Raw genomic sequence first — 24,961 nt, 5'->3', positions numbered from 1 at the left:
GTGGTGGTAAACATCACAAAATATACACGTGATCATCGCGAACCGTCTGACACCAGACACACCAAAATGAATTAGACTGCGTTATTGCTGATTCTGCACAGAATTACATTATGGCGAATGAGATAATGGTACAAAGTATCTTCAAGAACGATCCTCCCGAACAATAATTACACTACTTTTTTAAAATCCATCCGGCAAACTCATTTCATCACTGGCCCTCACACATATGCCATGCTATGAACGGCCCGAGGTTCGATAACAGCGCGAACAATTAACCTCGAGGTTGTTTCAACCACGCTGATGCAAAAGCACACAGCATATGCGAGGATGGTATGTGCTCCAATATCCAGAGCATACGAGAGCGCGAATGCGTCCAAATTGATTTATACCTGAAACCTGTCCAAGATATGAAAAAATGCATAGTGACAAAGACTACTCGCCTGAATATGAACCACGACTCCAATTGATCGTCTGACCTGCGATTCTACAAATGTAGCTGCTTGCCATCATTTCTGTATGAAAGTCAACAGCCTGGCGCATTCCGCAATTAGATATGAGCAAATGACTAACTCAGATTATCTCATCACAACAGGTGTCATGGACTTCATTCACAGCGGACAATACGACGAACGAACGACATAACCATTATCAAAAATGCGGCAAAAGAGAACACAGAAAGTCCGTAAGTTAATTGTCAGACAAACAGCCCAAGCACCAATTTCTTAACTGACCACTCGAGGAATTTTGAGAGCAGCATCTCTCAACCGTTCTGCTAACAGAAGTGTATCTGCATACACCACTGTAGTATCTAAGTCGCGTGCCATTTTCTGAGCGATTCCTCAGTAATAAATTAGGGTAAAAGACGCCAACATATAACTAACTGACGTACGATTAAACTCTGCTGGATCTGCACATAACACTTGATCTGCAAGGATGGTAGGAGAGTCTGTATAAATCATTCGAGACCCGCTAGACTCAAAGGCTTCTTGGACAGCGGTCGCAGTCTGAATGAAGATATGGGGAGTGCCGCGAGATTGGTGTTCGACTGATGAGACACTCATCAACGATAAATAATGCACATAACGAATTAAACATACTAAATATAAAAGCACATTCGGCGTTGGAAGTCTTCAGCAATTCGAACACGCTAAGCTGCATCGTAGACCCCTTCGACACCCTTTGGAAGATCTTCGTATAGAAGACGAAAGAATGCGAGAACTGGTAGAAGATACCGAGAGACGTTTTAATGAAGGTGAATATGGACCCATATGAAAGTTTACAGCCTTTTGTATCATGCTCAGAATGTTGTGCGTCTGAATGGCGAGTAATCAAAGATATTTGGCCCTGTTGATATTGTGGGCAAGTCAAATTAAGCGAAAGAGCTCCGCAAGGTAAAAAGTCGGCAACGCCGACCCCTAGTAGTAAACGGCTGGAAGGGTCTGTTATATACACTCATCTATGATCGATGTCAACTCTCAAATTGTTCCTGCTGAGTTTGATGCAGAAGCTTGAACGTTTTGAACATTCTACCCGCGCCCGTCTCATGTGTGACAATTAACACGTGACGTCACGCGACTGCTGTGATGCAATTTGGCTTTCAACTCGACGTTCCTGCGCTTTACATCAATTTGACTCTCAACTCTTTCCAACGATGTCTCTCTGGGTAGACAAAGTGAGAAGTTTGTTTCTTTAGGTGGCTAACAATTCTTATATTCGCGTAGTTTAGACCAAAGACTTTGGACGACCTTCACTACCACCAGAGTTTGTCCACTCGATTGAAATCTCTGGTACGTCAATCTTGGATGTTCTAGGGTCATACGTCTAATATGGTGTCATACATACAGGCTGCGTCAGCTGACTTTCCACACATGCTCTTCTACGGGCCTTCTGGAGCTGGAAAGAAGACACGCATCAGCTGTACTTTAAGGCAGTTATTTGGGAGTGGTGTTGAGAAGGTGAGAAGACTATATGATTTGCTTTGGATGGTGCTGATGAACACGAATCGACAGCTCAAAATTGATCAACGAGTGTTTATTTCACCTTCGAAACGCAAGCTGGAAATAAATATTGTTCAAAGCAATTTTCACATCGAGATCACTCCTAGGTTCGCTATTCGGCATTTTATACTCTTCTATTTCGTCTAAAGCACTTTGAAGCGAAGCTGGAAATTATGACAGAGTTGTCATTCAGGATTTGTTAAAGGAAATTGCACAGACACAGCAGGTAGACTTGAACGCGAAGCATAGATTCAAAGGTGCCATCCAACGTTGCGTCATAACCAGATGTCAACCTGACCTTTTTGTTAGTCGTTGTGATTAATGAGGCGGACTCTCTTTCCCGTGATGCCCAAGCAGCGTTGCGTCGAACGATGGAGAAATACATGTCAAACATGCGAATAATACTCTGTGCCAACAGCACCAGCAAACTAATAGCACCCATCAAAAGTCGTTGTCTACTTATGCGAGTCGCTGCACCGAACCCAAAAGAGGTGAGTAGACATCAAGTAACTCTATCTAAACTTGGTGGTGAACGCCTCTAGATGCAAATTGTCTTGGAACATGTAGCAAAGAAGCTGAAGTTCGACTTACCTGAAGAGGCATCACAACAGATCGCCGAAGACTCTGGTGGCAACATGCGGAAAGCATTACTCGTTTTCGAAGCCTTGAAAATGCAATCGTAAGTTCGACTTGGTATCGCTATCGCCGCGACTCATTACGTGCAGGCCAGATCTTTCAGGTTCATTGAAAATAGCCAAACCAGACTGGGAAACGTACTGCCACAAGGTCGCTGATCTCATCGTCCAAGAACAGTCACCAGCGCGCGTTTTGGAAGTCCGTGCAAAACTCTATGAGCTTCTTACCCACTGTATTCCCCCAACGATCATATTGAAGGTGAACCGTTCTGTACGGTATACTGAACAAGGCCACTGATAGTGTCCAGACCATTGCAGAGCAGGTGGTGGAGAGAGTGGATGAAGCTATAAAAGCCGATGTCATGCATTGGGCTGCATTTTATGTATGTGGATGTTGGGCTGAACCTTCCGATTTCTCACATGTGTGCAGGAGACTCGGATGCGGCTCGGCAACAAAAAGATTTATCACCTAGAGGCTTGGGTAGTAAAGGTCATGAGTCTATACAAGGTAGAGAGATTTCCACTATCTCTGGCGAATGCTGACCTCAATCACCGCTAGCACTTTATGTATAACTTCGATATGGCGGACTATGAGTAGATGTCATTACAATATTGTATCGCTAGTTTTTTCTGTAATATCAGGAGGTCATCCATCAGGTTGAGCACAGCCACTACTGCAAATAACTGTCAGTGAAGGATGTCACCGACCATAATCATTCACTACTGTATCAGCATCTAAGCCGCGCTTTTAGCCATGGTCAGCTCTCATAGCATCTTTCTGCGAACCCAACTGATCGTTCATTTGGACATCCAAAAGCTTATCTTCTCCGTCTTCAAGACATTGACAGATCAACGAGTAACCGTCGAGCTGAAGAATGATCTCTCGATTACAGGAGTCTTGAAATCAGTAGACCAGTCAGTATCGTGGTTACCATCTCAGCACAGATCCAATATCACTGATGCCATGCATTCCCATTCTTTGCCCAGATTTCTCAACATCCGTCTAGACTCTATCAATGTACTGGACGAGGCAAGACATCCACACATGGTGCTTAATGTACGCTTTTCTATCCGGTTTACACATTCATCTCCGTTTCCAGATGGCGGTGAAAAATTGCTTTATCCGTGGTTCTGTTGTGAGGTATGTGCAGCTCCCTGCAGAACACGTCGATACTCAGTTGCTGGAGGACGCGACTCGCCGAGGTACGAAGTTCTCATGCAATGAATCCTTTCAATGCTCACCGGTGATGCTACAGAGGTCGCTGCTCAAGGAAAACGGTGATGGATGTACAATATCCCTAGTCTACTGGAGGCGCAGCTGTCATTCAACAGGAACTTTACATCAGACACATTATTGGATGATCGCCGGGTATTGAATCTCTTTCTACATACGTGTACATTATCCGACCTGATATTACAACACTTCTTGTGCTCGAACATAAGCCAAAGTCTGCCAATTTCGCAGTTGACCGGGTTCCAGCATGATGGCTTTTTGTGCGCTTCTTTGAGACTGTATGGGTTGTGCGAGAGCTGATAATGCGAGGGTAGTCTTTTCCTCTGCAATGTCTTGGTTCTGTGCCACCGATGCTAGGATGGCCGATGCAGCGTCTCTCTCTCCCTGCTTGAGCAACAAAGATGCAACTTCTCGCCTCATCTGGAGGTTCGAAGGCTCAACATGGAGGGCTTTTTGGGCAATTTTAGTTGCTCTGTCGTAGTCACCCTGCCAAAAAAAATATCAGAATCATACACTGAACGATTCAAGAGTTGAATTCGTACCAGCCCAAGATAATGTTGCACGAGGAGATACGTCACGTCTCTTCGAGGATCGAGCTCATGTCTCTGTTCGACGGGGAGTGACAGAATTTCCGAAAGTGCGGCATCAACCAGCCCATCGTCTTCAGTCAGTATCCCCATTCCAGCCAGAGTGTTGATCGCCATCAAATTTTCTGGATCGGAGGTGATGCTAAAACGATAGATTAGTAGACTGGAAATCATCGACATTGCGTTCTGACCAATCAAGTAACAAGCCCTTCGCAGACTCCCGGAACTCAGGTGTCCTAATTGCCCACATTGTCTGTGCCAGCAGAACAGTAACCTGGCCTCGAAGAACGCGATCGTCAGCGGCGCTTTCCAAAGCAGTTTGGAATGCCGTCATAGCGGCTTGGAAATCATCCATCTTGAAAGACGCTAGCCCAGACCCGCATTGAGCTTGCACACGTAGAATCTGTGACTCCCGCTCTGCATCTTCGGGAAGTAGACCTAGAGCGCTCTCGAAAGATGCCAACGATCCTTCATAGTCCTGCAATCCGAGACGAAGCCGTGCGATGTTAGTGTGCGCGATGACAAACTGCCGCTCCACTATGGGATCCTCTTTCTCCTCGTATGCTGCTTCTAGGAGAGCAATTGCACGATTTATGTATTCTACGCCCTGTTCAAGTTTTCCAAGGTGTTCGCAAATCAGGCCGAAGACATGGAGGCCGCAGGCGTCAGCCGGGCAGCGCTGGGAATATCGTCCGAGCACGAAGAAAGCAGGTAAAAGGCGATCTGTAGTGGGTGCACCGACTGAATTCGAATCATTTACGGCAGTAAGAACGCGCAAGGCAAATTGCAGGTCTGCCATAGGCTTGAACCATGTGTCAGTTGCATATATAAACGTAAGGAGGGCATGGATTTACCACGTCTGCTGTCATGCTCACTGCATGCTCAAGTAATATACGAGCATCTATTTCGTGGCCGTTTGCTGCTGCAATCAATGCTTGGCCAATCCAAGCCAGGGTATGATCCGGATCGAGCGTTTGTGCCTTTGTAAATGCTTGAGCGGCCAAGTCGATATCGTTATGATATAAGTATAGGAGACCAGTCTTGGTCCACGCCACCACGTTCTAGAAAGATTGAGTTGAGATTGTAACAGGTAGGTGTCCTACCAACCTTGTTGTCAACTTCGATCGCCTTGATATATGCATGCTGCGACAGCTTTGGCTTCTGGGAAAAGTGGAGATCACCCAATGCGACCCAGAACCTGACATTTCCAGGCTCCTTTTGCAGGGCTTGAATCAAAAACGAGTTTGCTGCCTCCAAGGCTTGTCGTGTGGTACCAGAGGGTTGTTTCAAAATCCACTCGTGCAGAGCTACAGCAAGGTCGTACAATGAACTTGGGAGAGCGGCTTCGTCAGGAGAGCCCACTGTGATGCGATAATCGTAGGCAGCGACAGCAGCTTCGAGTACGTTGAGTCCAGTGACAGGGTCGTCTGGAGAGAGAGCTGTGAACTTGAATAGGCCAGCCAGCCGAGCACTACTTTGGCCCTGTATGAGTTCGGAGACTACAGTCACGGCTGCACGGACGTTATTTTCATCCGCGAAGACAGTGATTACCGACAACTCAAACAAGGCATCAGCGGCGATTTTCCAGGCGACTCCACGATATCCCGGGCTTTCCCGGATGGCGACCAACATAACATCGATACAGGAGATAAAAGACTGCTCAGCTCGAGCAACGAAACCGGTAAGCCGCTCATGTCGGGCTAGGTCGAGGTAGGTCTGCGCAACAGATAAGAGGATACCGGCTTCAGTGGGACGAACGTCCAGTATAGACTGGAAAGAGGCAAGAGCCTCTGCAAGCCTTCCCGTTTGTCGTTGGACTTCCCCTATGAAGTATGTACACATCCAATCGTCCGGTTGAAGCTCGTGAGCTCGACCAAGCGCCCTAAGGGCAGCGACATGACGACCAGCTTTACTGTAGGCTTCACCAAGTCTCAGCCATGAGAGTTGGTCATCGACGTTCGCTCGGAGTGCCATCTGAAAAGCCTTAATGGATTCCGCATAGTTCCTCTTCACCTGTGCCCAATAAAGTTAGGTTGAAAATAAACGTTATAAGTACAATCCTTTACCAGCTCCACAACACCAAGAGCCTTCCATGCCCACGCGTTTGTCGGAAGATACTTTCCCGAAGTTGCACCATCTCCTTCCATACCCGCGCCCATCCCGCCTTCACCGTCTATAGTACGCCGAGCCACCACCTCGACCAGATCCCATTCACGCTCGTCAGCGAAGCCCTCCGCAAGGCGCCTTGCGGCCTCTGCTTCACGGGCGTCAAGTTCAAATGCTTTCTGGAAACATTTTGAAGCTCGCGTAGGGTCGGGCGGTGAGGCGTATTCTGAGTAATATACACCTAGCGAAGTGTATGCCGGCGCATACTCGCGATTATGTTTGAGCGATGTGATGAAGTATTTGAAAGCTTCCTCACGGGACTCTCCTGCAACAAGGATCAGTAAGATGAGGCAAAAGGCGTGGGTCGTCATACCTCCTAGATCCCAGTAGCATCTCCCAATCCGCCATAGGCATCGAGCTTTATCAATGTCACGATCCTCGATATCCTTCAAGGTCTCAAAGACCTCTTTCAGAGCATCTACGCCAGCATCCGCATGCATCCGACTAAGGCACCACGCACTCTCCTCTTTTGCTTCCACGCCTTTGTCCACATCATCAGGGAGCTGCTTCGCCGCTTGCGCAAATAGCACCTCCGCCTCCTCCCACTTTTCACTATACTGAAAAACATACCCCTTCCCTATCAATCCGTCCACATTGGTGGGATCTTGCTTTAGGACGTCGTTTAAGAAATAAAGAGCGCGAGGGTGGTGCTTGGGAGGAAATAGGTGGACGAAGGATGTGGCCAGGATAATGTGAAAGGCCTTGCGCACTCTAAATGGACGGTAAGTTGTCATTGCAGTTTCAAGGTTCTAACGATTTCCACCTACTCTCGGAGTTCACGGGCTGTGTTTGACTCATACCTGCGTATCAATTCCAGTCCGCTTTCAGCAACTTTGATGGCATCTGTGTATTCGAGTTCTTGTAAATGGACTCGAGCTGCGATCATGTTCGCTAGCAATGAGTCCGGGAGTGCTGAAAAGGCGTCCTGAAGAGAGATGTCAAAGATATTTTCTGAGGCGTGATTCGTGAACTTGCAAGAATAATGCCATAGGGGTCGCTATCCACCGCAAAGGTCAGTTCTTCTGTTAATCCTTCGTCATCATGGGCAGCCTTGCTGTATGCAAGGTATCCTGTCAACATCCGCGCTAATGTACTTGTTGGGAAGAGTTCTATGAACTGCTTGAGATACGCAAGACCAAGACCCTCTAGAGTGTCCAATTCAGTAATCATAGTCAAATTTATGGCGCGCCCAGTACCAACTGTATCCGAATCTCTTCCTTCAAACCACATGCACCAAGCAAACTCATCCGGAATGCCAATCGTCACGATACCGTGAACCATCTCATCCAGCTGCAGGCCAAGTTGACGTTTCTCTGGGTCAGTAGAGGGGAGTGCCAGGAACAATTGTTGTTTATATCGAATGAGTTTAGATTCTGTTGCGCGTCGCAGTTCGTCAGAGGTATTTAGGTGATTAAGAATATCATTGTATAATGTTGGAAGCTGCAACGCGAAGATTAACTTGAAAACTGAAGTATTCGAAAGTTTACCCCACCTTTGATGAGTGCCAAACCTCCACGCCAATATCTCTCCTGAGTTGCTCAGGCTTAGGACCTCCAAGGCGGGTGCGTCGCTTGTCAAACTCAGATTTGATGAACATCTCTTCTTCTCTTTCTGTTAGCGATATAAGCTCCTCGTAGACAGCGAGTGAGTTGTAGATTGCCGATTGAGTAGGAAAAATTGTGGTCGAGGTGGGGTTTGTAGCATCGGGTGGAGGAAGCGATGAAAGAACAGGGTACAAAGAAGAGTCTGGTAGGTAAAGGAACAATGCTTGAATGACCTGGACACGTTGAGCAAGATGGCTTCAAGATGGGAAAATTCATACTTCACCGCGTGTCCCATGTTGCCGGCGAATATCCATGAATTTTTGAAGGGTCTCGGCACATTTCGTGGCGTCGTCACTATTCGATTTTCAATCATCAGCTTCATCAAATATGCATCACAATGAAAACATAATCACTTTTTCGCGAATATCTGCATTATGTGTTCCAGAGTATCCGCCAAATCGTTCCACCTGTGAGTTTGCTCGTAAAGCTTTGCGATACCCTATGCATTGCATCAGGTTAGAATCGCTTATTTGAGGTCGGCAACATACTGTACCTGCCATGCAAGTACTTGATCATCCTTAAGCTTTATGGCCTTTCGATAAACCTGACAAAAAAAATCAGCTCATATGCGGCCTACAACGATCGTCAGGTTTACTTGCTCGCTTTTCTCGTGCTGGCCGAGTTCTAAGAGAGCAAGACCAAGAAACACATGGCTGCCCGGTGCAAGACAGTCGATATGAGACTCGCAACACATTCTTTCAGATTGGGAACGCACGCGGTATAGTTATCAGGCTCGTAGTCAAGAACCTGTGCGGCTGCTTCGCGTGCTTGTTCGTACTTTTTCTTGCCAATAGCATCTCTCGCTGCCTTCAACTTGGACTTCGTGAATGATGACATGATCTGCAGTTGCCGGGCAAGATCTCGACTGGCGCTCGAAAGATGCTCTAGATGTACAAACCGCCCTGACCTATGTGAGGACAGTAATGTGTTCAAGCTTACGTGGAAATGAAGTGTCGTGCAGAATGTCTTCACAAGTGTTATACCCAATTGATCTACTGCTTGGAACTCCTGGAAGTCTCAAACGCTGGCTTACTCAGCGTCGAGTCAGCGAGGGTTTGCAAGCACAACGATAACGATACACATTAATTACAGTGAGTACCAGTGTGAGTATCGAACCCCACGTATATATGATAAGTACATATATTAGTAAAATGACACAAATGATACGTATCGGTTAAACAAAGGGTAACGCGGAACGATCTTTGACAAGATGAAGCCTTGAATCAATTTTGTAACAGTGACGTACGCACAGCGCCCCGCCGGGGGACCCAAATCTCCAATAATACGCAACTAAGCTCGATTTTTTCATGAAGTTGGGGCGGGACTGGAACTGCGAGGCGTTTCGGTACCTGCTTGATACGAGTCATGAATGAGACTGCGGATGGCTTGCTCTGATCGATGTCGACGTGCACGCACAGCGGATGATGCATGTGGGTCGTTGGGGAGCGAAGTGATGCAAGCATGTGCGGAAAACCGCATCCCAAGACTTTCCAGGTTATCCTTGTTCTTCACCCACCACCTATCCATGTCCGTAGGGTAATCTTCCAAAGAGGTGACAACAGCAGCGACTGGTACGCCGCCTGCCGCAGTGGATGTGGAGCTAACAATGTCAGTGAAAAATTTATAATCCCTGATCAGTGCTCTCTGAGCCCTCGATCCCCTCATGCAATATAGAAGAAGGTAGACTCCGTCATCTCTGTACAGTTTCTTGTAAGATTTTTTCAGGCGCCATTTTGCAAAAAGGGTCCGGAAAAAACCCATCGATCCGAGTGAGGAAACTTCCCAAAGTTTGAATCGGCAATCTCCAAGACTGACTTCGTGGGAGGTATGCTGCAGTGTGCAGGTTGCTCCATCTGGCGACGTCTGTGCAACGTCGCGTCCCATAATCAAGTTGATAATGGCACTTTTCCCAACTCCAGTCTCGCCGAAAAGTAACACATTCAAAGGACCTGCAAGTGACTTGACCGCGTGGAAGGATCAGTACACATGAAAACAATACACTACTAGACTCTCACCAGCGACGAGACCGTAGATAAGATGTGACGTACTACAGGATTAGAGGGAACGGCGTTATGTGACGGAACAAGGGTTTGCAAGGAAGGCTGAGACGACAGTGCGGTCGAAATCCCAGCCTGGTTGATAAACATTTAAGCCGAATTACTTCAACCACAAGCGGGAAAGTTCATACCTGCTCGGCGACCAAGTATGTACTTTGATCGCTTTGCTGTACCCCGCCAACAAAGACCTGTCAGAGTCAGAAACTCTGCTCCTACGTGGCGAGACAGGTCATGAGCTTACATCCTGATTCAAAGCCTCTAGTTCCCCCTTTACGAAGTTCATAGCCGTGAGGGCACACGGTCGAGCAAATGGATCAATTGACCAACACTGCTCGATATGATTCCAGCGGGCGTCTGTGACGTCAGCAGTCGTCTCGGATACCCCAGGACGCGGGATATCCTCTCCTTTTTGAATTTTTTGCATGACTTTGTAGTCGTCAATGTCATGCCAAGGAGCAATCAGAGTCAACAACTGGGATGAATGATACATCAAATATAGATTTTGTGGACTTGAAACGCTTACACTTACATGGAACATGACACGACCAAAGGAATACATGTCGTTCTGGGTGGTCGGTTTGATATTGGAAGTGGGATCATGTGGCCTGAGCAACTCAGGCGCAGCCCACCTGATTGCACCAGCCCGAACGGATGATCCTTCAATTCGGCGTTCTTTTAAATGTTCACAGAGAACACTTGACAAACCGAAGTCCGTTAGGCAAGCCTTGTAATCTCCGTCCTTGAGATCTACCAAAACGTTGGACTGCATTGTTTAGTCAGTGCAATTAAATGTGAAGAGGGTGGACTCACGCTCGTGATGTCACCGTGAACGACAGGAAAAGAGTGAACTAACGGCAAATTATCAGCTGAAACAAGACGACCGTGAAGGGAATACAAACGATAGTAGAGCCCAGATGCTATGCCGTGAAGCTAGTGAATGAGGATAATTTAGTTTAGGTACATTGCAGCTAAACGGGTTCAAGTTACCAGATTCAATTTAGACTTAATAGTTAATGTGGCACCCTGTTCTGTGATCAAACGGAACAGCGTGCCGTCCGGAAACCATCGGGAGACGAGGGCTATGGTTGGCCCAAAATCCTCTGTCGTTCCATAAAGCGTGACGATATTGTCGTGGATGAGGTGTGACCATATTGCAGTTTCTCGTCGAAACCTCTAGCAAATCCACATGAAATAGTGTCAAGAACAGAAAAATATAGACCCTTACTCTCAAGTCCTGCTTTGAGATGCAATCCGTCGGATGCCTGAAGGTTTTTACTGCGACCTGCAGTGCGATAATGAACAGGCTGATCAACAAGTTATGCCGGTGCTGCACACTGGCCAGACCTTGACAGGGCCCGACGGCCGTCTCCATTCACATCTGTAAACATTTCCGAATCCACCACTGGCGACGTAGTCGTTTATCGTACCGAAGATCTGACCTGTCAGATCTTCTGCCAGTGCCGTTGTGGGACTAAAGATGAGGGAACTGAATCAATGAAGACTTGTTTCAGTATGAGCACCCTACAGAGGTGAAGATTCCGAGGTAGATGCCTAAGTAAAATACGTCAGGATCTGCCACTGATTAGGACACCAGTGAAAAAACCTGTAAGTTTTTATCCTGAGATTGGGTGCACTTGGGGACATCTGTGTTCCCCGCGAGCTGCCCTGCGTCCTGTTGATTCGGGGTGCAGTGATCGTCATAGACTGTGTCGGAACATGCTGCCGTGGTCACTGTTCTTCCCAAAGAGGATCTTCTTTGGGAGCCTGAGAATGTGACAGTATTGACAATGGCTGTCAAAGTGCGTTGACCTTTTCCACTCTGCACGGCCTTGGATTTCGAGTGCGTACCATTGTCGGAACGCGGCGGCTGAGATGGGTTGGACATTTGGAGCGTTGTCCGTCACAGTCGAGTGGCGAGTCTAAATCTGAGTCATGAGAGTCAAAAGAGCGCTAACTTATGTTAAGGTGGTCTGAAGTACTTGAAGCTTAGTTTAAGTTCCAAGCTGTAGCGTGGGGTCACCGTGTATGCCCATTGCCCATTGCCATGCCAACGATATTATTGGCATCACTAATTATGATAGTGCCTATAATATAATATTAATATTGCAAACTGGCCACGAGTCACGACAAACTTTATCTGATAATGGGCGGCGGCCTATATACGCGTACTAGCTCCAGTGATACCAGCCCGGGCATTTTTGGTGTCAAATGGCGAGAGCAGTGGTCGCGAACAATGTCGATCAAACGAACACTAAATAGCACTGACCGTTAGGATATACGTAGAAGTTGAACTATAGCCTCTAAGATTGTACTACTACTTGTTTGGCTAATGGCAAACAAAGTAAAGTGACAACTATTATGTAGTATTATAAGTAGCTATGTTATGTAGAAATGAAGAGTCGTGCAGAATGTCTTCACAAGTGTTATGCCCATTTGATCTACTGCTTGGAGGTGTACGTAGTCGGACTAGTCAGGCATGCCATCTGAAATTCAAATCTGTAACATTGACAGATCGCAAGACCTACGGTTAGTACTACGATACATAGCCTTTCTGATCAAGCTTCAAATTTTCGGGTTCGCCAACACAATGAATATGTTCTTTGTTAACGACTGGGCTTGTCAGTCGAGGATGATGGTGAACCCAAGTCACGGGGTTCGCGAGAACAACCATAACGTCGATACAATTACGTTAGTACCAGTGAGTATCGAACTCTACACATACATGATAAGTACTACCAGTACAGTGCGGCATAAAGGGTATATACCAATTATACAGAGGATAATGCAGAACGGTCATTGACAGGACGAAGTGAGTCGATTTTGTAACAGTGACGTACGCACAGCGACCCGTCGGGGAACCCAAATATCCGAAGGAGGTAATACACAACTAAGCTCGAATTTTTTCATCGAGTCAACGCTGGACTGGAACTACGAGGTGTTTCTGTACCTGCTTCGTAGGACCCATAAATAAGACGGCGAATGGCTTGTTCAGATCGCTGTCGACGTGCGCGCATTATGGGTGAGGATTCTGGATCGTCAGGGAGAGAAGTGATACAAGCGTGTGTGGAGAACCGCATTCCGAGGCGTTCCAGATTGTCCTTATTATTCGTCCACCAATTATCCATGTTCCTGGGATAATCTTCCAAGGAGGTAAGCACAGCGGCGACTGGTACGCGGCCTGGCCCGGCGGTAGAGCCCACGATGTCAGTGAAAATTTATAGTCCCTGAGCAGTGCTTTCTGAGCCCTAGATCCCCTCATACAATACAGGAGAAGGTAGACTCCGTCATCTTTGTACAGTCGTTTGTATTGCTTTTTCAGGCTCCATTTTTTGAAAAAGGTCTTGAAGAAACCCATCGATTCGATCGACGAAACTTCCCAAAGTTTGAAAGTGTGGGGTCCAAGATCGATTTTGTGGCAGGTATGTGTGAGTGTGCAGGTTGCTCCATCTGGCGATGTCTGTGCAACATCTCCTCCCATGATCAAGTTGATAACGGAACTTTTTCCAACTCCAGTCTCCCCGAAAAGCAACACATTCAAAGGACCCGAAAATGACTTGAAACGTGGAAGGATTAGTATACACGAACCAATGAACCAGTAGAAGCTCACCAGCGTCGAGGCCGTAGAGAAGAGATGATGTGTGAAAGGAGAGGAGGGAGTAGCTTGGCTTGGTGACAGAACGAGGGTTTGCGAGGAGGACTGAAACATCACTGTTGTCATAATCTTAGTTTGTGCAGTTGATCAGCATTGAATCACTCCAACCACAGACTGACAAACTCACCTGGGATGGAGCCCCGCGACTAGGAGGAATAGATGCAATTATCCGCTCCGCGTCCGATGAACTTTGATGATACTCCTGTACCCCGCCATCAAAGACATTCTGTCAGAGTCAAAAACTCTACTCCCGCGTGACGAGTCCAGTCATGAGCTTACATCTTGTTTCAAAGCCTCTAGTTCCCCCTTTACGAAGTTCATAGCCGTGAAGGCACATGGACGACCAGGTGGATCAATTGACCAACACTGCTCGATATGATTCCAGCGGGCGTCTGTGACGTCAGACGTCGCATCGGATATCGCAGGACGCAGGATTTCCTCTCCGCTAAGAATTTTTTGAAAGACTTTGATCTCATCGATACCATGCCAAGGAATGACTAGAGTCAACAACTGGAAATAAATGATCATAATGAACACAGGTTTTGTGGACTTGAAGCGCTTAAACTTACATGATACATGACACGACCAAAAGAGTACATGTCGTTCTGCGTGGTCGGTTTGATATCGGATAGGGGATCATGTGGCCTGAGCAACTCAGGCGCAGCCCACCTGATTGCACCGGGCCGAATAGATGATCCTTCAACCGGGTGGTCGTTTAAGCATCCGCAAAGGACATTTGACAAACCGAAGTCCGTTAGGCAAGCCTTGTAATCTCCGTCCTTGAGATCTACCAAAACGTTGGACTGCATTGTTTAGTAAGTGCAATTAAATGTAGAGGATGAACTTACGCTTGTAATGTCACCGTGAACAACGGTAAAAGAGTGAGAGTGAACTAACGGCAAATTTATCAGTTGAAACAAGACGACCGCGAAGAAAATACAGACGATAGTAGAGCCCAGATGCTATGCCGTGAAGCTAGTGAATAAGGATAATTCAGTTTAGGTACATTGCAGCTTATCGGGTTCAAGTTACCAGCTTCAATTTGGACTCAATGGTTAATGTAGCACCCTGTTCTGTGATTAGACGGAACAGTGTGCCGTCCGGAAACCACTGGGAGACAAGGGCTGTAGTTGGCCCAAAATCTTCTGTTGTTCCGTAAAGCGTAACGATATTGTCGTGGATGAGGTGTGCCCATATTGCAGTTTCTCGTCGAAACCTCTAGCGAATCCACATAAAATAGTGCCCAGAACAGAAAACATAGACCCTTACTCTCAAGCCCTGCTCTGAGGTGCAATCCATCTGATGCCGGAAGGTTTTTACTGCGACCTGCAGTGCGATAATGAACAGGCTGATCAGCAAGTTACGCCGGCACTGCCTACGGGCCAGACCTTGACATGGCCCGACGGTCGTCTCCATTCACATCTGTAAACATTTCCGAATGCACCACATGTGACGTAATCGTTTATCGTACCGAAGATCTGACCTGTCAGATCTTCTGCCAATGCCAGTGGCATTATGGGACTAAAGGTGAGGGAACTAAATCAATGAAGACTTGTTTCGGTATGAGCACCCTACAGAGGTGAAGATTCCGAGGTAGATGCCTAAGTAAAATATATCAGGATCTGCCACCGATCAGGATACTAGTGGACTGTCAAACCTGTGAGTCTTCATCTCGAGACTGGGTGATGGACTCGGGGACTTTTGTATTCCCCGCGAGCTCCCCTGCGCCCTGTTGATTCGAAGAGCAGTGGTCGCCATGCACAGTGTCAGAACGCGCTGCTGCAATCACTGTTTCCCTCAAGGTGGATCTTCTTTGGGAACCTAAGAGTGTGGTACTATTGCCAGTGGCTGTCCGAGTGCGTTGCCCCCTTCCATTTTGTACGGCCTTAGATTTCGAGCGCGTGGCATTGTCGAAATGCGACGGCTGAGATGAGTTGGACATTTGGAGTGTTTTTCGTTAGGTGGTGAGTCTAAATCATGAGAGTCAAAGGGCGCTAATGTATGTCACGGCAGCCTGATGCACTTGATGTCATCAGTGCATGCCCACTGCCCAATGATATTATTGGTATCAATAGTAGCGCCTATAATATTGCAACTCCTCTAGAAAGTCACTGACATGAGTCACGATGAGCTTTATCTGATATATGCGCATAGCGCTAGTGATAGCCCAGGCATTTTTGACGTCAAATGGCAAGAGCAGTGGTCGCGAGCAAGTGAACATTGGAGTACTGACCGTTAGGACACATGCGGAGGAACTACAGCTTCTACTAAGATGCTGTAATAATTCAAGCCGAACAACGAGAGAGAACCGGCACCTGTTTGGCAAACAAAGCAAAGTGACAACAACTATTAGTAGCTAGGCGGTATCGTATCACCGGAGTCTCACGTGCTCAGCACTTGAGTATTGTTGCTACGCTAGCTGAGCAAGGGCTTGACTTTCTATAACTCAGCTGGCTGCTCCGGGTTCACGATTCTTTCGTTTGTTTTTTGTCTTTCATTTCTAACCGCTCTTTATTATCTCCAGATACCAAAGTGCCGTTCTGGGTGTAAAAGTCAGTCTTTTTTTCCGGAGAGAAAGCCATGGCGGCTAGGTTCGCACCACAGCCTACGTTTGCATCTGCTGATGTCCCAGTCCCTACAAACCGTCCACCTCAGCCCACGGGCACCACTATACGCCGTGCAAAAACCCTCACTCGCCCGGAGCGAAGTGTCGCACCAGTACCTCTCATTAATCCCCAATCATCCCTTGCCCTTTCCGCATCAGGTACTATTCAAGCTAGCTCCCAGAGCAGTGGTTTCGACCCATGGCGCTTGTTCGCTCAGATTGTTACTTTTTGGGCTCCATCCTTTTTGCTCAGCTCTCTCGGCGGTTTCAAAGACAAGGGCAAGATCCAGGCTTGGAGAGAGAAAATCGCCCTATGTTTCATCATCGCTATCCTATGTCTTATAGTCGGCTTCATAACCGTTGGCACTCAGAAGGTCTTGTGTCCCGAGACATCCAGCATGAACCCCTCGCGGTACTCAACTCTTGGCTCACTCCCCGGTACACTTAGCATACTCGGCATTTTATACAATGTCACCCAGGCCAAGAGTCCTGCAAGTGTGAACCTTGACCAGCTCACCCTTAAAGAGCCAGGACAGGACATCACTCCCTACTTCTATCGCACCGCCAGCCAATATTCCGCATGCCAAGGTCTCAAATTCCGTGTCGCCTTGGACCAACCGTGTATATCTACAACGGACTGTCCTCTTGGCGCAATCAACGCCTCTTCTACCTTTACGCAACTCGATATCCAGGAGACAACACTTCTACTTGGTTACGACTGGGTCCAGGTCGCTGCCCTCCCAAATTACTTCGTGATCGACGGTGCTGTGCTAAACATGAATCCCTATATGACACAACATCCCAGCCCAGTGACTTCCGACCCTGTAGATCTCGCAATCCGCACCATCCTGAACACACAGGCAAGCTCTAGTGGAAAGGATGGTACCCGCCTATTCTACAACCGTGCCGACATCCTTACAGCAGTCCCATGCCTCTATCAGCGATATTATGCAGGAAACATTGCCAAGATCACCCCCGGCTGTTTCGTTAGCTCGCTCTTCCTATATGTCGGACTCATCGTCATTCTTGGCCTCGTCCTCGTCCGCTTTGCAATGGCGTGTGTATTTAGTTGGTTCCTGTCTGCGAAGCTTGCAGGTCCCCCGGATAAGTCCCATCTCAACAGGTCGGCTATCAGTCCGGCAGTGATGCCTGGGGGTGCAAATATCTCAGTTGATAACCGCACGGGTACGGCACCATGGGCTGGCCCTCATGGGTCGAAGAAACTCGTCAAAGCAATCCCCACCCGCCTCCCTGCATCTTCTAGCACAACCCTATTACCAGAAGCCGCACCCGTCATGTCTCTCACACAAATCGGCACCGAGTTATTTGCCATCTGCCTCGTAACATGCTACTCTGAGGGTGAAGACTCTATACGCTCCACGCTGGATTCCATTTCGCGAACGACTTACTCTGATGCACGCAAGCTGCTTTTTGTGGTAGCCGATGGCATGATCACTGGCGCAGGAGAGAAGATGAGCACACCGGATATTTGTGTGGGATTATTAGATGCAGATCCTCGATTCGGCAACCCCATGCCTATGAGTTATCTTGCAATTGGAAGTGGAATGAAGCGGGAAAATAGGGCAATGGTCTATGCAGGACACTACAGTACGTCTTTATTTCTTTGCGCGAGGACCTGGTGCTAACAACATCGGTCAGCGGTTGCTGGTCGCCGCACACCCACTGTCATTGTTGTTAAATGCGGAACGGAGGCCGAGGCTACCAGTGACAAAAAACCTGGAAACCGCGGCAAGCGAGACAGCCAGCTTATTCTCATGAACTTTTTCTCTCGCGTCACATATAACGATCGGATGACCCCTCTTGATTTCGACTTATTCCGAAAGATCCATACCCTGATGGGTGTTACGCCCGACTTCTTTGAGGTCTGCTTGATGGTGTGTGTTCATCTACTACTTTACTTTCGTGTATTGATGTATCCACAGGTTGATGCCGATACCAAAGTATACCCTGATTCGCTGAAATACCTCGTCAACTGTATGCACCACGACCAAATGATCATGGGCGTCTGCGGGGAGACTCGCATAGCTAACAAACGTGATTCCTGGGTCACCGCCATCCAAGTCTTCGAATACTTCATCTCCCACCACTTAGCCAAAGCCTTCGAATCCGTCTTCGGTGGTGTTTCATGTTTGCCAGGATGTTTCTCCATGTTTCGACTGAAAGCGCGCAAAACGACAGGCGATGACTGGATCCCTCTTATCGTCAAGCCTGAGATTGTACGCGAATATAGTCAAAGCGAGGTCACTACACTGCACCAACAGAACCTTCTTCTACTCGGAGAAGATCGCTTCCTCACTACCATCCTCCTCCGTACATTCCCCAATCGTAAGATGATGTTCTTACCCCAAGCCAGATGCCGCACTGTTGTACCCGACACTTTCAAAATTCTCCTCTCCCAACGACGTCGATGGATTAACAGTACGATTCACAATCTGATGGAACTTGTTCTTGTGCGCAATCTATGCGGGACATTCTGTTTCAGCATGCAATTCGTGGTCTTCATGGATTTGGTCGGGACGGTCGTACTACCCATTGCCATTATGCTCACGTATGCGCTCATTGTGGGCATGATCATGCAACCCCCAACAACCTTCGAGGAAGCGATCCCACTCATGCTGCTTGTATCAGTGCTGGGTCTTCCCGCTGTGCTGATATTGATAACAACGAGGAAGGTTGTATATGTGTTTTGGATGATTATATACCTCCTAGCACTTCCGGTGTGGAATTTTATTCTTCCCGTGTATGCATTCTGGCATTTTGATGACTTCTCATGGGGAGAGACGAGGTGCGTTTATTCCGCTTTTTGCAAGTAGTTGCTGCAATGTTAACGGATACGTTACAGAAAAGTGGAAGGGGAGTCAAAGGGAGAAGGGCATGGTGCTGGCTCTGGCACCTTCGATGGTTCCTCGGTTCCTCTTCGCCGCTGGGAAGACTGGGAGCGCTCGCGCTTACGCAAACTCAAGCGTGAAGAACGGCGGCGGCGTGACTTTGATCGCATGCATCCAGCAGGGTACATTTCTTCCGAAAATGACCTGCTCAGCGCGCGCAATGATGCCCGTAGTCCATACGGCGACGGATCAGACACGCATTCTGTCGTATCGTCCGAGGATGATCATTATGGCCCGCAGATTGGTGGATACAACGAGAACAATACTCAGTTCCCTGCTCCGCCTGTTGGTCTGTTTCCGTCTGGACATGGGGCGGATGGGAATAAGGTGGTTGGTGGTGCAGAGTTGGAGGCGATGTTGGAGAGTGGTTTTGATGATGATGAGAGCCCGCAACGGACGCCTACGAGTGCGATGTACGCCGCACGGTATCAGCTTAGCGATAATCCAGTCACAACAGCGTCTCATGTCCTACGCATCATCCGACTCGGGCTCGCGAACACCCCCCATACATCATCAACCGTATGGCACACGAATAGAGGACCGGAGTCGCACCGGTGAGAAGTATGGCCCGTTGGGTCCGTTAGATCCAGGAGAGAAGTTTTAGATCGGGACATTTGTTTTTGTGAGGACGGTATCTCATTCGATGTTTCATACATACTGCACATGATGTTTGTGTGGGTTTTTACAAGTATCTCATATGTCTACCCACAGGGTGCCCGCTATATTTGGTACAAAACGGTAGATACTATAATCATTGAACATTTACTGTTAGCTGTCTTCTCTACGAATACGTGACAGGACTTGTCATGTACATGCCCAAAGTTGTGCTTCATTATTTTCCCACTCACAATCAGAATTGTTGCAAACGATCCATGGATTTACGCATAACGAAGTTCCAGTAGATAGTCCTTTTTCTTGTATATATCACTTCGCCCAAACAGAATGATCACGAAGATTATCTCGCAGCGCTTACCGGAACCATCTTCAGATAAAGAATCCCGCGCGGCGCGGGTGATCCCCTAGTCATCAGCGGAAAGGGGTCCAAGCCTGGCTCTAGGACAGCTAGGACAGTATCTCTTTGGAGGCCGCGTCATTCCCTTCTTGGTGAACTGTATGAACCGTGTTCTTGCCACCACGAAATATCATATTATCAGAAAGTAAAGCTTTATCTTCCGTGTTTAGCTTCGAACGCGCAACGCGCACCAATTCACGCAGAGTCATCTGCTTCTCGACAACAGGTCTTTGACCTCCAAGCCAAAGATAGCTGATAAGGAGACCGTAGCGATTGATGAGGTCACGAGCCTCACCAAGCATCACGCGACGATGCAGAGCGTGGATTGCTAGGGATATAGATCAGTAGGGATTGCGAGGTGTTGAAATTAACCACTCACGCGCTGAAGGGTGGCCTGTATTCGTGTGTTTGAAGCTTTAAGTTGGTTTATGTTTTCGGCTTGTTCGCCAGTTATACCAGAAATTCCTGGCATAGGTCACCCAGAGCCTGCTGGACTGAGCACTGAGGGACCATCGGTTGCTGATACGTGTACCACTGAACCACGTATGACTATTGTCAAGTAAGCGAATGACGAGGCAAAGATGCATGACGACGTTGCCTACCTTTCTTTGCTTTGCTTCGAGAAGATTTCAATTCTATCTTTAGCTCCAATAATTCTTCGTCTCATACAGAGTTTCGCTGATATCCGCCCGCGATTTTCCTTATTCTCGTTCACGAGTGCGCGCAATGCATGAGTATTTGACATTTTAAACAGCGCGGATTGGAAGCTATGAGATGGGGGTGGTTCAACTGATAAAAGGTGTTTGGTTGTATGAAATACAAACCTATGAAGAAATCTACTTTGTTCAATTCAATAGGAGATCCTGGGTCGAAGAGGGTGCTGTACCGCCAGTGGGCGGACGGTCGTTCATGAATTACTGAGTACGAGAAGTAAAGTGGTGTCTAGGTTCACATGAACTGTGCATGGTAGACTTTCAGAGTCCACAAGAGAGGGCGGATGGCATCCAACATTGCAGCAGCCCCCCACGAGCAGTACGAATTACCGAACATTTTAATCGCGTAAGTGAATTGATGCCAAGGGTGCAGATTTATCAGTTAACACCCGCATACTGGGATGAGCCGGCCCCCATGAGTTGAAGAAAATCGTCAAAGTAGTCCCGACTCACCTCTGCATCTTTCAACACAACCCTATCACCTGAAGGCTCACTGTAATGCAATCAACAGCACTATCCACAATTTAATGGGACTTGTTCTTGTGCGCAATCTATGCGGGATGTTCTACTTTGGTGTGCAATCCGCGGTCTTTGTGGATTTGATTGAAACGTCGTACTGGGGAATCGAGCATGGTTCTCGTTGTACGGACCAATCAATTGGCTCCAATGACCGTCCTCGGATGATACGATAGAATGCATGTCTGACCTGATGCCGTACTGACTGCGCACGCTACCCTGGCACGAAACGGAATGTACTCGCCATGAGAAGTCACGGAATGCGGTATACACGGGAGGAATAAAATTCAACATCGCGGATATCGGGAGTGCGGAGCTAGAGGAGGGCGCCAATCAGCTTAGTAATGCCACTCTGTAAGTGGAGGATGATCGGATGACCCGCGGGGCCTCGCTGGGACCGTATGATCTAGAAGTTTAGATATCGATTAGTAAGTATTTGTATCTTCATGATAATGTGCAGGCTATGCGAAATGGTAGATTCTTGACTCAGTTGTTCTGGCAACTACGATAAGCATGTTCATATGATATATTGTGCTGGCTAAGATCTGCAGTTAACGAGACCTTGCAAGACGGTGCCAAGACTGATCATGGCTAGCGCTCAGGATGGATTTGATTCAGAACCCTGGTCTCTATTACGGTCGTAGCGAATAGTGCTGCCGCGCGCCTCGATCAAAGTTCAATATATTTTCAATGGTCAACCCTAACTACTAGCGGTATTTCATCCTTTCTGCTAATATCCCCGCTATAGTCCCCAGTCATGACGCCCACCCTCACGGAACGCATTCCTCCCCCGCCTCCCGCCCAATTTCACCCCAGCGTCATCCTGAAGCACCCACAACCACAACCGAAATCGCCTATTCAGTCTAAAGTAGCTATACAGCCGTGGGTCGCCCAAGTAAGTCATTTGTATTTCTTGAATGGTAACTACCATGTAGCTCACTGTCACCCACGCCAGCTTGCGCACCTTGCCTCGCAGTACCACCTGAGCGAGTACAACCGTATAAAGTATGGCCATCGAGGTGCATCATTTGTTGCCATCATTCAATCCATTTTCACTAACCCCCATTGCAGGCTGTCCTATACCATATGCGCCACTATTACTGAACGCCCCAGACACCTTTCGCGACCTGCGTGTCCGGCAACTAGCAAATATGAATGGTGTACTATGGTGGCCATGTCCAGAGGTGTCCTATGCCACTGCACAAGTGATACCCGCTTCCGAACAGCGCAATGCACTCGTTAGCGGAACCGCTTGCCCTTCCCTCGACCCGCTTCTCCAGAAAGAGCTGAACGCGGCACTAGAGGATACTCTTTCCTCACAAATGCCACCTGCAACTATTCCCGAATGCACCTCACATTGTAGCATGCCCGTCAAGACATCTAAAACCCATCCGTTAAAGTTCGTTTTAATTTACTCTTGAAGAACCCTGGCTTATAATTTGGTTGCAAATGCAGCATATCCACCATTGTGCCTCCAGAACTATTACCCGCAATTTCATCACATCTTATAACCAATCCCGAGCCCTCACCTGTCATCTTCCATATACCTGATTTCTATACCCTCTATCGCATCACGGACTATGCACAGCACGTCCCATCAACAACGAGCACTACATCTCTAGCGGTCTCACGTAAGGCTCACTCGTGTTGGTCAAGTCGAATTCCGTTATCACCCTCAATACCCGCGCATTCTTCTTCACTAAACCCTATTCCTCATACCCCTCCCCTCCCGATACCCCCAGCGTTCACAAACCAACCACCGCAGTCCATAATCGAAGCTCTTCAGGCTGCCATTGACACGCGCCTAACGACGCTCACCACCAAACCTCGTCCTTCGCTTCCATTCATAGCAAAGCTTCCTCCTCCTACTCTTAAACATAGTACCAAAGTTCGCATGGTATCCGATGATTTGGCGAGCAACCGGTCTTCATCTGCACAAAGAGGGACTTCTGCTCTGCCAAAGGTTGTCTTTCCTTCTATGCTCGACTTCCTTAATTCCAGTGAACGTGAACAGTGAGTCCATGTCATCGCTGTTCCTTGTGTGTAAGCCTGATGGTGTAGACTGGCGTTTTCGGTTACATCGCAGAATGCCACCAAGCCAAGAGCGTCTGGCGCATTGCTCCATCCAACATCAAATATTCCTGGTACCAAGCGTTGTTTCAAGCTGGGTAACTTGATGGTGTCCTCGTGTCCAGGAAAGAAGGGTACGTTTCACTCAAGGCATGAGTGTGTCCACTGACTGGTGTCAAAACGGTTGCTAGTGCGCCTCACAGGTCCGGTCAGAGGGCGCAGCGCCGTTTGTCGAGATCTCGACACTGATTTACGGCATATAAGTCAAGTTGGAGCACGCTGCATTGTCTGGTTAGTTGACATGTTAACATGTCCTGTGCATAGTTAACTGTTTGTAGTTGTCTGGATGACGAAGAGCTTGAGTTTCTTGGGATACACTGGTCAGACTACGTGAGCTCTGCACACCGGGCAGGAATGGACATCCTTCGGCAAGTATTCCATCTGTCGAGTCCTTCAGCTGCTGACTTTCATTATATTTGCAGGATACCACTGCCTGAAGGCCTTGCTCCACTATCGCCCCAGTCATTAGACGAGTCTCTAACAAAACTCATCGATGGTTACACCATGCGTGGTGCAAGTATCCTCGTACATTGTCGAGGGGGATTTGGGTAGAGCAGGCCTCGTAGCATGCTGTTGGGCACTAAAAGTCGGTTTGTGCGGGTGGATCAACGTGGACCTATCACCGAACCCAGCAGAAGGCCCCGATGGCTCGGAGAGTTGCGTTAGGAGGGATACTTTACAGCTCGTCGAGCGCGCGATCACTGTTGTGCGGAGACGGCGAAGCGTCAAGGCTATTGAGACGCTCGAACAGGTGCGGTTTTTGACTGAGTATGTTGATTTTTTACGGGAGCGGGAGGGACAGTCGTGATTTATGGCTGGTGTATTTATTGTCTCGGTGTGAACGGCGTGTTATCTTGATTTGTTGTTATAACCTTTACTCTACTGTAGTCATTTTCATGTGTAGGTTTAGTAGGAGCTGATGTTCTTGTACATGACTGCAATGAGGAGATCCTGCAGAACTTGAATTCCATTCCCGCTACAAGTCGATCGAGCAGGATCTGATTTCCAGATCTAGCTCGCCAATTTTGCTCTATGATAGAAAGACCATCTATTTCGCTGACACCTTCGAGCTCAAGCCCTGAGGGCCTCGCGTTCTCTTCACGGCTGTCGGTTCGTTGGAAGCAGAACTGATCAAGATAAGACC

At 47.9% G+C, this 24,961-nt stretch overlaps 10 protein-coding genes across 10 annotated transcripts; 4 read left to right on the top strand and 6 right to left on the bottom strand.

Annotated features, from left to right (window-relative positions):
• Window positions 1–339: 339 nt before the first annotated feature.
• Window positions 340–1,420, bottom strand: BJ212DRAFT_1578778 (uncharacterized protein). The gene is made up of 4 exons (XM_041342228.1): window positions 1,098–1,420; window positions 890–1,045; window positions 571–838; window positions 340–512 (listed from the first exon to the last, which is right to left on the bottom strand). Exons 1-3 carry the CDS (start codon window positions 1,156–1,158, stop codon window positions 723–725), a joined length of 333 nt encoding a protein of 110 aa, XP_041190756.1. The 5' UTR covers window positions 1,159–1,420; the 3' UTR covers window positions 340–512; window positions 571–722.
• Window positions 1,421–1,651: 231 nt separating this feature from the next.
• Window positions 1,652–3,230, top strand: BJ212DRAFT_1483215 (P-loop containing nucleoside triphosphate hydrolase protein; the record flags this gene model as incomplete). Its single annotated transcript, XM_041340584.1, has 11 exons — window positions 1,652–1,672; window positions 1,722–1,787; window positions 1,845–1,955; window positions 2,010–2,104; window positions 2,157–2,254; window positions 2,307–2,488; window positions 2,540–2,676; window positions 2,723–2,891; window positions 2,941–3,015; window positions 3,063–3,140; window positions 3,192–3,230. 11 exons carry the CDS (start codon window positions 1,652–1,654, stop codon window positions 3,228–3,230), a joined length of 1,071 nt encoding a protein of 356 aa, XP_041190755.1.
• A 156-nt stretch (window positions 3,231–3,386) lies between these two features.
• BJ212DRAFT_1448177 (U6 snRNA-associated Sm-like protein LSm2) lies at window positions 3,387–3,914 on the top strand (the record flags this gene model as incomplete). Its single annotated transcript, XM_041338507.1, has 5 exons — window positions 3,387–3,389; window positions 3,450–3,547; window positions 3,620–3,680; window positions 3,733–3,835; window positions 3,889–3,914. 5 exons carry the CDS (start codon window positions 3,387–3,389, stop codon window positions 3,912–3,914), a joined length of 291 nt encoding a protein of 96 aa, XP_041190754.1.
• Window positions 3,915–3,951: 37 nt separating this feature from the next.
• On the bottom strand, window positions 3,952–9,241 carry BJ212DRAFT_459802 (TPR-like protein). The gene is made up of 16 exons (XM_041343263.1): window positions 8,939–9,241; window positions 8,819–8,876; window positions 8,717–8,767; window positions 8,577–8,662; window positions 8,442–8,517; window positions 8,112–8,396; window positions 7,816–8,059; window positions 7,595–7,764; window positions 7,387–7,544; window positions 6,933–7,330; window positions 6,520–6,884; window positions 5,561–6,466; window positions 5,308–5,514; window positions 4,645–5,255; window positions 4,409–4,595; window positions 3,952–4,352 (listed from the first exon to the last, which is right to left on the bottom strand). Exons 1-16 carry the CDS (start codon window positions 9,058–9,060, stop codon window positions 4,047–4,049), a joined length of 4,230 nt encoding a protein of 1,409 aa, XP_041190753.1. The 5' UTR covers window positions 9,061–9,241; the 3' UTR covers window positions 3,952–4,046.
• A 287-nt stretch (window positions 9,242–9,528) lies between these two features.
• On the bottom strand, window positions 9,529–10,167 carry BJ212DRAFT_1276612 (uncharacterized protein; the record flags this gene model as incomplete). The annotated part of the gene is made up of 1 exon (XM_041331292.1): window positions 9,529–10,167. A coding segment is annotated over one exon (639 nt), but the record flags the coding sequence as incomplete, so codon positions are not given.
• BJ212DRAFT_459985 (kinase-like domain-containing protein) lies at window positions 9,957–11,757 on the bottom strand. Its single transcript, XM_041343264.1, has 8 exons — window positions 11,506–11,757; window positions 11,268–11,453; window positions 11,180–11,210; window positions 11,091–11,128; window positions 10,810–11,043; window positions 10,522–10,752; window positions 10,412–10,468; window positions 9,957–10,355 (listed from the first exon to the last, which is right to left on the bottom strand). Exons 1-8 carry the CDS (start codon window positions 11,650–11,652, stop codon window positions 10,227–10,229), a joined length of 1,053 nt encoding a protein of 350 aa, XP_041190751.1. The 5' UTR covers window positions 11,653–11,757; the 3' UTR covers window positions 9,957–10,226.
• A 1,162-nt stretch (window positions 11,758–12,919) lies between these two features.
• On the bottom strand, window positions 12,920–15,705 carry BJ212DRAFT_459706 (kinase-like domain-containing protein). The gene is made up of 10 exons (XM_041343262.1): window positions 15,590–15,705; window positions 15,202–15,533; window positions 14,965–15,150; window positions 14,877–14,907; window positions 14,781–14,824; window positions 14,502–14,735; window positions 14,212–14,442; window positions 14,060–14,158; window positions 13,888–14,001; window positions 12,920–13,833 (listed from the first exon to the last, which is right to left on the bottom strand). Exons 2-10 carry the CDS (start codon window positions 15,346–15,348, stop codon window positions 13,294–13,296), a joined length of 1,626 nt encoding a protein of 541 aa, XP_041190750.1. The 5' UTR covers window positions 15,349–15,533; window positions 15,590–15,705; the 3' UTR covers window positions 12,920–13,293.
• An 807-nt stretch (window positions 15,706–16,512) lies between these two features.
• BJ212DRAFT_1276542 (glycosyltransferase family 2 protein) lies at window positions 16,513–20,004 on the top strand (the record flags this gene model as incomplete). Its single annotated transcript, XM_041331286.1, has 4 exons — window positions 16,513–18,145; window positions 18,197–18,432; window positions 18,481–19,343; window positions 19,401–20,004. 4 exons carry the CDS (start codon window positions 16,513–16,515, stop codon window positions 20,002–20,004), a joined length of 3,336 nt encoding a protein of 1,111 aa, XP_041190749.1.
• Window positions 20,005–21,640: 1,636 nt separating this feature from the next.
• On the bottom strand, window positions 21,641–22,055 carry BJ212DRAFT_459613 (uncharacterized protein). Its single transcript, XM_041343261.1, has one exon. The coding sequence runs from the start codon at window positions 21,979–21,981 to the stop codon at window positions 21,685–21,687; it is 297 nt and encodes a 98-aa protein (XP_041190748.1). The 5' UTR covers window positions 21,982–22,055; the 3' UTR covers window positions 21,641–21,684.
• A 21-nt stretch (window positions 22,056–22,076) lies between these two features.
• On the top strand, window positions 22,077–24,625 carry BJ212DRAFT_1569660 (uncharacterized protein; the record flags this gene model as incomplete). Its single annotated transcript, XM_041342029.1, has 9 exons — window positions 22,077–22,582; window positions 22,643–22,706; window positions 22,759–23,086; window positions 23,143–23,700; window positions 23,749–23,891; window positions 23,949–24,048; window positions 24,096–24,185; window positions 24,240–24,349; window positions 24,375–24,625. Exons 1-9 carry the CDS (start codon window positions 22,445–22,447, stop codon window positions 24,623–24,625), a joined length of 1,782 nt encoding a protein of 593 aa, XP_041190747.1. The 5' UTR covers window positions 22,077–22,444.
• Between the last annotated feature and the right edge of the window lie 336 nt (window positions 24,626–24,961).

This window comes from Suillus subaureus (genome assembly GCF_016647635.1).
Source record: "Suillus subaureus strain MN1 chromosome Unknown BJ212scaffold_26, whole genome shotgun sequence".
Taxonomy (NCBI): Eukaryota; Fungi; Basidiomycota; class Agaricomycetes; order Boletales; family Suillaceae; genus Suillus; species Suillus subaureus.
This window is presented reverse-complemented; position numbering and strand designations above follow the sequence as displayed.